At 45.9% G+C, this 11,376-nt stretch overlaps 1 protein-coding gene across 1 annotated transcript; it reads right to left on the bottom strand.

Annotated features, from left to right (window-relative positions):
• Window positions 1–51: 51 nt before the first annotated feature.
• Window positions 52–11,317, bottom strand: CASP9 (caspase 9). Its single transcript, XM_090023800.1, has 10 exons — window positions 11,155–11,317; window positions 10,162–10,375; window positions 8,749–8,838; window positions 8,032–8,069; window positions 5,979–6,155; window positions 4,825–4,914; window positions 3,698–3,845; window positions 2,949–3,128; window positions 2,271–2,380; window positions 52–686 (listed from the first exon to the last, which is right to left on the bottom strand). Exons 1-10 carry the CDS (start codon window positions 11,284–11,286, stop codon window positions 594–596), a joined length of 1,272 nt encoding a protein of 423 aa, XP_089879926.1. The 5' UTR covers window positions 11,287–11,317; the 3' UTR covers window positions 52–593.
• Window positions 11,318–11,376: the final 59 nt, after the last annotated feature.

The raw sequence follows: 11,376 nt of genomic DNA, 5'->3' as shown, positions 1-11,376 counted from the left end.
TGCAGAAGAGAAGATATGGGGAGATGAGAATAAGTAAAGAACAAGACAAACTGTCTACAAAGATGAGGAGTTTAATAGAAAAAGGTAACAAATGCTGTAAAACTCCTCCCTGCCCCAATCCACAGCATCTGGATTCAGGTGCATGTCACTGATTCATAGTGCAAGAGGTTTTGATTGTACAATACAAACACTTCATCTTTCCCTTCTCCCACATAAGGGAGCTGCAATCACAGGTCAAAAGTGGACAAAGCCAGCATAAAGCCTAAAGCAGCTCAAGGCACTTTTCTCTGAAGAACAGGGAGATCGACTCAAAGGCTGCAGCTACTAGCCTAGCCCAGAATTATCCCACAGGCTTTGTCAACTGCCTGAAATGTTCTGGATCTGGAACCCAACAGTCCTGCTCTGAGCAGAAAGGGAGCAAAGCCTCCATTTCATAGTAACATGGGAGTTAATCAACTGCACTTCCCAGGCCACATGCAATCAAGAGCAGTTGAACAGAGAATCAAATCAGAGCAGCCATGGCCATGTGCAGGGTGTCCTCAGGCTTGCTGGAGACAATCCTGACTTATAGGAGAGACCTCCAAGCCTGGGCTTCACTTGGTCATGAAGAAGAACGCTTTCCGAAGGTAGTGATAGCAGCCTGGCATCTGCTTGTATTTTTCTTTAGCAGACACTTCATTCGCCACCTGGGAAAGACAGGAAGGAAAAATCAAGAGGTTGGCTTGTTTGCTGATCAAGCACTGCTTAAGGCCTTATTGAGGACTGAATGCAGGGGCAGCAAGCAGAACTGTACACAGTAAGAGAGAGATGACGACTCAGATGTGGACTGCAGGAGTCAGTAGGCTGCTTCTAGAACTGAGCACCTCTTCCCCTGCCTCCTCACTCTCCGCACCAGATGCTCACTTCTGGAGGCCACCTTCAGAGCTGACCTTCCTGTCCCCCTTCCCTCTCACCAAGCTTATGCAACAAGTACTTTGTCTGAATCAGAAATAACTTCTCCTGTGCTCAGGAGAGCTTAGTCATTTCCTTTGCGTCAACACTGGCATGCAGATTTGTTAAAATAGAAAGCTCTGTTGTGCCATTTATGGGGAGTGAAAGTTCTCTCATTCAGAAGCATGAATGATATGAGCCCCCTTTCTTTGGGTGTTCTCCTAGGAGCCCCTCTTACTTCCACAAGAAGCTTCCATTGGCATTGAATTACTTCACAACATTCCCCTTTCCACAAAAAACTGGGTCCTTCATTTTAGAAAGCAGGATCGTGCATGACACCAATTACACCAATGGGTGTTTTTTGGTACCAGCTTTCAAAGGGGAGGGGAAGAAGGCCGAGGAGAACGTAGGAACAATTCCTAAGGCACTTTAGAATGTGCTTCATTACCATAACTCCAAAGACATCAGCAATTTGTCATACTGGAATTGCATATGCCTAGTTTCAGAAGGGAAAAAAATACAATTGGAGCTGCAAGCGTACGCAGAGTACACAACATCAGGTACGCTACTGATCTTTGTCGGACAGCACAGAGCAAAAACCCAGATAGCGACGCATCTGACAGCAACCCAAATGGATTTTTGTGCTATCCCACTGCACTGCACCAGAGATGCAGCAAAAGAGGGAGTTATTTCCAAGAACCTCTGCATTCCCAACACTGACTACAGAGCGAAGCTTAGCGTTTCATTAGCACGCACACTTACATCTCACGCTGCTAGTTAAGATGTGATTACGTTACTCAAGATAAAAGGTAGTGTTAAAGGCGAACATCTGGTGCAGTTTTCCAGATAGCTGACATTCTTAAAGACTAAACAAAATGTCACCGCAGCAGCAGAGTGTGTAAAATTAAAGAGGTAGTTGAAGATCACTCAACATTATCAGCGGAGCAAGTCTTCCTTAGCATAATTTCCTTAATATAATAGCAATACACTTATCATTCTGCCTGTAGCTGCTTGCTCCAACTCATTGGTGCTTTTGGTATCACAGGGATGGGTAATATTTTGGCCACTGGCAGGATTATAGGCCCTTAAGCAAAGATTAAAGCTGACAGTTTTTCAAGGGAAACTAGCAGTGTCTAAAGAAACCTTGCTGGGACCTGATGAAGCGAGAGGGTATTCTTCATGTTCTGAAAATCAAGCCCCTTTAAGGCACTATCCACTGGGCAAGTAAAAACTGAAGCTCTCTAAATCAACAGTCACTTTGGAAATTTAGGCCTTAACAGGCAAACTAAGTTCAAAGACTGAGTAACTGACGCACTAAATCATACAAAAGGAACACTTACCCTCAACAACAGCTTCTGCAGATCTTCAGAATCAGCATATTGCTCAAGTATTCTATCCAGGGTTTCCACAAACCAGCTGCCACTGTTGCGATCCCTCCAGGAGACAAATCCTTTGGAAAGAATATAAAAACGTTTCTCTCTCAGTCCAGCAAGGGAAGTCTCCTTGGTATGATATTTCCACTCTCTGGAGAAGTTTCTCTAAACCCAGGCTTGGAAGTCCTTTTTTCTGTGGGTGAGTGGGGCCTATATTACTGACTGACTTGGAGCAAGTCAAAACCTTCATGCAGCCTCAGCTACTTACATGTGTGACATGAGGATAACAACTCTTCAGACAGTGGCCTCTCATATATTGTCTGTAAAGGACTATGAGATTCTCCACTGAAAGTATGGAGCACTGTCAAGCACTGAAAGAAATCTTCATGGAAAGAAAATAAAAATGCTCCAATGTTCATACTGTCTAGTTCATGCAGGACTATTTTCACCTGTAGCTCAAGAGTTCATTATGAATGGGGAACCCATAACCCTTCACATTTTCTAGATGGAGAAACTGAGGTAGGAGGAAGTGACAACTCCAAAACCTCCATTAAGGTAACAGCCAAGCCAGGAACAGAAGCCAAGTGTTATTGTCATCCATTGCTCTATTCACTTGGCATCACTGCCTCCCTCATGAAAACTCACCTGGAAACGTTGAATAGGACACCAAGATGTCACTGGCCGTGGGTAAACTGGCAACTGCATCTGGCTCATCCAAGTTCCCCGAGGAGGGCTTAAGGGGAGATGCATCTGACTCTAGAGAAGCTCCATAACCTTGGTTTCCAGATGAGTCGGAATCCAATTGAAATCCATAATCCCTTTCCTCTGCCAGATGCAACCAGGAAACCCTTCTCAGTTACAAGCACAAGTAATAAGAAGTGGATTCCCACCTTCCCCATCCATAAGTCTAGTCCTTCTGATATAAGAGGTACTGTTCTTTTCTCCTTTGCTGTGTTAGCCGACTTGGAAACATCTGCAATTTGTGCAAGTACAATTCGAGTTCATTCTTACCAACCAAAACCTTTCCGCCACACAGGGAGAATTGAAACAGTCCACTCTGCTAGAGTACATACAGCAGCTGAGACCCTTTCACTTCCTTCCCACAGCCCTTCTCAATTAACCAAGCCAGTTTCAGTGCAGTGAAATGCATGTCCTGGTCTGACTCGGCTGCTAACAGCTTGGTCTTTAGAAATTTCACCCTGGCCTATTGGCATTGCCCTCAGCAATAAGAATATGTAATAAAGAGCAAGAGAAGACAACTCAAGGATAGGAAATAGGAAAGAAAACAATTATATGAGAAATACCAGCACATGAACAAATAGCAACACAACTGTTTCTCCCACTAAACAATCCCTCTATGACAGAGTACTAGAGAAGCTAGAGCAGATATTCACCTCCACCACAGGCCTGAATGATGAAGAGTTTGGGTTTGCCCCTCAAACTCCAGCAATTCAATCCACTGAAGTAGTTCACAATCTCTTCAATTGGAATGCTTTTCCCATCTGTCCCACAAACTTCTCCAGGAAACTGAATATGGCTGCGCTGAAAGAACAAAAGCCAACAGCCAATAACTCAAAAGAAAAGGTAAATGTAATCAGCCCTCCCAGCTTGCCTTGCATGCAACCACCCTTGTGTGCAGATCTCAAAATGCACCTGAGTTTGCTGCTATCTAGAAGGACTTGGAAAGCAAGAGGAGGAGAGAGAACAGCAGCCAGTATCAGTCTGGAAATATTCTAAATTCCAGACACCCAGGATCCTCCTTATCTGACCCATGTCCTAGGTCTCCCTGAGGTTCATGGGGTCTTATTTCCCTCCTGCCCCACAAGCTGATTAGATTGCATTCCTCACAGTCACCCTAAATTCTCCCCTTCCTGTAATTCCATCTCATTACTTCTAGCTAGATGCCACTGCAGTACAAGTGTTCACTGTTGCAAATAATTACATGCCCACCTCACTGGTCAATGGGTGGTGAAGCTAGGGAAGACCTGAAAGGTCACGTAGTCCTTTCAGCACAGGGCTGTTCCACCCAGAGCACTGTGTAGTGCCAGGCTCCCTTTACTGCTGCATCCAGAATTTATTCTCAACATGCACCCTGGTCCCCAAAAGCTTGCATCAGAGTTAAAAAGTACACAGGACGCTCCGAAAGGCGAGACAGGATCAGAGCCACCTTAAGAAAGCAAAAGGGCACCCAGATAAGACATCTCGTTGCAACGTTACAGTAGAAAGCAACCATCAAGGGATTCCTACAAACATGACAGCAGATCAGATTCCCCGCTGATCTCTTCTATTGGTTCAATGGCACTGTTGCTACATCCATCATCAATCTTCCTGCCACTGCCACTCACGTATCCTGAAGTTTACAAGGAAAAGGCCCCACTGGCTTTGCCCACAAGATATTAGGGCATGAGGGAGACAAACACTCACAATGAAGAGATGTTGGGATCTCAGGAACCAACACATGCTTCAGAAGTCTACCATGCAACCACAGCAAAGGGAAAGTGAAGGAGAGCTTGGATCGTACCTGACGGCCATGGGACAGGATCACAACCAGGCAGCAGTCCTTAGCGCTGTGGTCCTTCTTGGCCAGCTCTGACAGCTCCCACCTCATTTCCTATGCACATAGCAGTTTCTTATTAAAGTGTATACATCTCCAATTTAGTTAGTCTATAAGGTGCAACCATATCCTGCCTTCTGTCTGACTTCACAGTAACAGAGCTGACTATTTCTCTTAATACGCACTGGCTAAGCTCAAAGTGACACGTTCCCGTTTTTCGGCTGGCAGATTAGCAATAATCCCATCAGTCTGACCCCTCAAAGCAGTTTCACATCCAACGCTATGCTGCTGAAAGAACCGGGACTGCACTTCTGGAAAAGGAGGTCCGCCTTAAATACATCCACGAGCCCAGAAAAGGTCCCTCTCACAGTCCAGTGACAGAGGGACAATGTTTGTAAAGAGGCGAGTAAGCTTTACTCTCCTATGGCCTGTCCAGCCTAGTCCCCATTTTTGCATGGTCACATGTCCACTGGGAACTGGGCTGAGATCTAATCTGCTTGTGTCACACGGGACACTCAAATCCCCATCAGGCAGGAACAGTTTCTGGGTGACTGAAATAGACTTTCATGTAACATTTGCTGCTTTAACAAATAAAGGAGATTTCCCCTGAATAGCATCCTTTTAAAAAAGGCATCAATCTCTGCATATGCTCCCAAACACAGCATCAAGTCTGTATAGCCTACACAGGCTGAAATGCACTGCTTTTGGTTTTAGGAAAATAAGACAAGCCTGCTTTATCTTAAATGGAAGCTCCAGGGGATTGACTGTCCTGCTTAAAAATCAAACAATACATGAGTCAAGCGCAAACAGAAGATGCATCCCTTGGGTACCCTGATAAAAAAGATGAAGTCAAACATATCAAATAAAAGCAACATCAGAAGACTGCTTATAAATTATGTTCAGGAATGAAACCCAACCCAGAGGGGCTAAAACACGTGAGTGCTTTTTTTGCTGTAATGTGAAGATGAGGATTGGAAAGTAATCTTTTGATGAGCTTGTTGAGCACTGCAGTTTGGGCTTTTTCACAGGCTCTTGACTTCAGTGCACAAACTGTTCCATTCTACTGATGTTTTGAGGCACTGATTTCTCAGCAAGGTTTAGCCGGAAGATGCTCCTTTTACCTTAGCTGTGAGATCTTGTCGGGTCAGGACTTCAAAGTGGAACAATGAGAAGCGCCTCTTCAGTTTCTCGTAGTCTAGGTTGGAGCCCTGTCGAAGGGACAGACCAGACTCACGGCTGAAATGGACGTTGTTGATGATGAAGCAGTATCCACATGGGCGTGACTTCAGAACATAAACCTAGTGCACACAGACCCACAAGCAATGGTCAAGCAGAGAGACAAAATGAAACAGACCCACAAGCAATGGTCAAGCAGAGAGACAAAATGAACACCACCCCCGCCCCCAACTCAGGGCAGCCTCTGGCTAACCTGGCAGGATGCAGCCCAGAACTGAACATGTAGCTCATATGATTTCTCCTATGAACTCAATTTACTCCTTGCCTAGGATTAGGGATGGATAATGGGACCCACTTCCATATAGGAGTTAATAGGGACAGGTGGGGAAATGCAGCCCAGCCTAACTGAATAGGAATCACACCTGGCAAAAGACAGGTGCCTTCCCCTACACAACAACTCAACAGATAGAGCATGAAATAAGGAAGCTTCAAACGTCTCTGAATAGATATTGATAGCAAACCTATTATGCAGGCAGATAGAGCCCAAAGACCCAACTACAAAAAGAAAACATCAGGAGGCCCAGCCAGTACTTACAAAAATCTCTCACGCACTCAGATGCACTTTATTTAGGTTTTCCTGTGCAAATATTCCATTGACTTTAATGTGACTACTCAAATGCTTGCAAGACCAGGGTCTTTATTCACATGGCTAAGTGGCCAAGTTAATTTACCTAAAAATAAATTTGAGCTACATTTTCTGGAAGGCGAATCCAAAACACACCTGTCTGCATTTGTGAACTTTGTTCTTTGTTATTAGCATGTTTTGGTTTTGTAACTATAATGTTGAAATATACCGATAAGAAAAATAGCACTATAATTGCAAAACCAAAATAACAACAACAATAGAAAGAGCACTTGGCAAGTGCTGTACTAGATAATTATTAGTTGTCTCAATCATAATTGCTTAAGGAATAATATTTGGGTGCATGTTATTGTTTATACTTATAGGATAGCTAATGCAATATAGAAGAAGGAATGGGATGTTTAATTCTGTGGCAAACTGAATCAAACTGGGCATGTCAGGACAGTAAGGACTTGTCACAGGACTTGTCCAGGTAACTGGGTCAGATACCTGGACTCCAAACTGTAAATAAGTTCACTGGAATTTACCAGTCCCAGGGAAAATGTTCAGATGCCTCTCAAACTACTAACGCTAACCAGGTGTGGACTTAGTCTACACTAAAAAAGTTCTGCCAACGTGACTATGATAAAGTAAAAGCATGTAAAAAGGAAAAATCATATCCTTAACTGGTCAAGCTATGCTAGCAAAAGTCTTAGTATGGATAGTTATAACAGCAAGAGAGCTTTCATCAGCATGAATTATTCTGGGCTGGGAAACTGGTATAAGCTAAGAGGCACAACTGGATTTTTTTTTGCCAGCACAAGCTACATTTCCACAAGAAGGGTTTGATGATATAGCTACACTAGCAAACCTATTCCCGTGTAGCAAAGCCTTGCAAAGGTAGCTGGTCCCCTCCAACTGCAAAAAGGTTCGCCACTGGCTTTACAGAAGTAACCAAGCATGTCAGGCACCTGCCCCCTATTGTTTTCAAAGCACCAAAGGACTGAATATGCCAGAAGGCACCTAATATTAATCTTCAGGCACCTCAATACCTTTGTAGTTTAGGATTCGATTGGGAATATCTCTTACTGGACCATCTTCACAGTGGAGAGAGATGTTAGGTGAGCTTTGGGGTCAGCTCCCTCTGCTAACTGTTAAAGGTATTTGAGCACTTTGCTACCACTGGAATCCACTGGAGCTATGCTCTTAAATCCCCTTAATCTGAACCAAAGCCCTTTGGATTGTCAATGAGCCTTAGGCTTAGAAATGCCCGATTCCCTTTTGAAAATAGGGCCTTCAGGTGGATGTGACAGGAGCTGGCACTGGACAGCTCAGAGAGGACACAAGAAACAGATGCAAAGAAAAAGGACACTGACCATATCCGAGTTCCGTCTGAACCTGTCTGCAGCAGGACCTGCAACACACACAGACCTGACATTCAGCTCCAAGCAAGCACTTGCAGCTCATTAGCAAGAGGCTTAGATTTAGCTTCAAAGCATTAATACCAATACAAACATTGGCTCACATTTGTTCCACTGCATCTTAAAATCAATAATTCCATGGCATGGTATCTATGTGTCTTTCTGATGAGATCCCTTCTGTTAATTAGGTCTTTCCCTGTTGGAGCCAACATGAGAAAGCCTTTGTTTTAACCACCTTTTATTCTTCTCTAGCTGTTTTGAGCATGTAGGAAGATCCCAAGACAACAGCTCATGATGTGTACCAACACTATGGCCTGAAGAGGAGACATGCAGGTACAAGCTTCTCAGGGAAAAGCATCAGATTTGCTGTCCCTTCACTGCACACAGGGGAAAAATAATCACTGCTCAGCAGCGATGCCTGGGCAGCAAGGTGCAGGGAAGTCCAGCATGTGTAGAGAAAGCTACAGGGAAAGTGGAGCAAAAGGTGCATCTTGAATTTCTGTAATGTCTTCCAGTTATGCAATACTCACGTGCTCCAGGCACCACGGCATTCAGGGAAATTAACCCAACATGGGAAATACTGTGAGACTCTGAGAGGGATAGATGGTCAAGAGCTTCCTCAGAGAAGCAGGGGAAGAACAGAGAAATTACCAGGACTTAGGTCTTACCTACCATGAGACTGCTTACTGTGAGACACTGTACCAGGGTGGTCCAATTCTTGGCATTTCTCAGTTCTGGCTTGGACTGGCAGAGGTCTCCCACCTGAAAAGGCACAGAATATTTGAAGTACCCCTCATCCTCCAGGTTCCTGCCAGAGGTAGCTGTGTGAAGCAGACAGCAGGCTCTCTCTGGAGTTCTCGTTTGAAGCACCGCTTGTTGCAGGCAACTGAATATCTTGTTCTGCAGCTTGGGTGCTAGATATCATTTATACCCTTCCCCTGTAGGGCTCAGTCCCTGTTGTTAATGATATGGCATGAGATGAAACTAGAACAAGACTATGCAGTGAGCTGGGTGGGAATTGTGCGCCAAGCGTTTTCACTACTATTCCATTCTTCCTGGATTGTGTTTATAGACAGCAGCCTCTTCTGTGCATACCCTAAGGAAATCAAGCATCCTGAAAAGGCTAGTCCATTCAGAAAGATGCCTCTCCACTCCTTTCTTCCCTGAAACTCCATCTGACCCTTCCCTATACCCCCTCTCAGCTGAACCCAGCACCTGTCCTTCCCTTCTTAACTTCAACATGCATCTTTTTGGCCACCAATTATTCTGCAAATAGCCTTCCAAGACCATCTCCTTTCTGCAAATGCTCGTCTTTCTCTCACTGACTTCCTCCAGGCCAAATACCTTTGCAACATCTCAACTATTCTGCAAGGCACGATCTATCCATCTTAGACTAAGCAGTGACCCTGCCTTTAAGGTTTGGTGAAACAACCAGTAACACTCAGAGAGCCCTATAAAATAAGGGGCAACAAAGAGAACCTGAAAATGAAAAATAAACTGTTAATGGAACCAGCTACCCAACCGACAACACGGATATCTGAGGAAAAAAACACAAAACGGCACTGGTCCTCAAATTACAGATGTTTTGTGCATTTAGAGTTCCTTTCAGTCAAGGATCTCAGCATGTTTTAGCTTTGCCTCATATGTCTTCTGCCAGATAGATAAGCTTTATCCCCATGTTGTAGCAGAGAAAATTGTGGGCTTTATGGCTCTCCACTAGCCACTGGCCTAGGAATGGACACCAGATCTCCTGACATCTAATCCCTTCCTTAAATTAAGGCAAACAGTATCTTCCTGATGCAGGGCGAAACATGCCCTCAGACTTCAGATCTGAGGCACTATAGAGATTATATGTAAAGAACATCAATCTCAAGTTATTGGGACATGGCTGCAGATTAGAACTTTTCAGTAACACTGAACTGCACTGCTCTTTCCCAAATGATGCATGGGCTAACAATTGATTCTGGATGATAAATGGGCTATCAAATTTAACAGGCTACTAGCCACTCTCCTGTACCACTACAGCAATAGGGTTTACGACGGCTGTATTTTGCTGCTTGTTACAGCAGTACCATGGACACTTACTTGCATCACCCTTTCCACCACGCAGTCCGATTTCAATGGGTTTTATGTCAATTGAGGACGGCTGCGGGGAAGTGCATCCTTCACTCAGGAAATCTGCCAGCTCTTTCTGTCCAGTTTCACGTAGGATGGAAACAAACGTAGGAAAAGCTTGCTTCCCTCGGGTCTCAAGGTCTATAAGTAACTGCCTGGCTTGGTCTCTTGGAGTGCCTGCTCTCTGTAGGGGAGGGGAAAAAATTTACATCTGTTAGACTAGGCGGGCCCAGAAGCCAGCATTTCCAAACAGCAGGTCAGTGCAAAAATGTAGGGAGTTTTAGCAGAATGGATCAGAAAAAGATCTCAAGCTAAAGGGATGATCAGGCAATATTAAACACACTACACTTATTTATAGACTCGTAGAAAGTGAGGGTTAGGAGGGACCTCAGGGGGTCACATCCAGTCCAACACCCTGCTCCAAGCAGGACCAGCCCCACCTACATCATCCCAGCCAAAGCTTTATCCAGCCGGGTCTTCAAAACCTCCACCACCTCTCTGGGCCACCCAGTCCAGTACTTTACCACTCTCCTCTGTTTTTCCTACTATCCAACTGCAACCTCCCTTGCTGCAACTTGAGCCCGTTGCTCCTTCTCCTGTCACCACCCCACCCCAGCTCCATCCTCATGGCACTCACCCTGCAGGGAAAGCTAAAGGCCGCTATTAACCTCCCCCAGGCCCCAGTCTAATCTCCCGCAGCCCACCCATTTTCACCACCCTCCGATGGACTCTCTCCAATGCAGCCACATCCTTTCTGCTGCCCAAAACCAGACGCCGGCCTCCCCAGGGCGGAGCGGAGGGCCTCCGTGCTACCCGCGCTTTCATGCTACCCCCCACGCCCAGGTCCTTTCCTGGAGAGCTGCCCTTTGTCCCCGTGGGCCCCATCTGAGGCCTCTCCTTCAGGGGTGCGAGGGAAGGGGGTGCGGTGCAAAGCACAGCAGAGCAGAGGGAGGCGCCCGGCACCTGGATGTCGTCGAGCATGTCCTGGGAGAAGACACCTTCCCGCGCCAGCGGCTCCCACAGCGCCGCCAGCTGCAGGCCCCGCACCAGGCGCACGCGACCCAGCCGCAACAACCGCCGCTGCCCGGCCTCCATTGCCCGGACGTGACGTCACCGCGCCGCACCACCCATCCGGCCTCCTGCCCCCCGGCATGCCCCGCGCGCGGACCCCGCCCCCCTCGAGCG

This window comes from Crocodylus siamensis, chromosome 12 (genome assembly GCF_052110815.1).
Source record: "Crocodylus siamensis isolate JL-2025a chromosome 12, ASM5211081v1, whole genome shotgun sequence".
Classification (NCBI taxonomy): Eukaryota; Metazoa; Chordata; order Crocodylia; family Crocodylidae; genus Crocodylus; species Crocodylus siamensis.
Note: the sequence above shows the minus strand (reverse complement) of the source record. Positions and strands in the feature narration are given on the sequence as shown.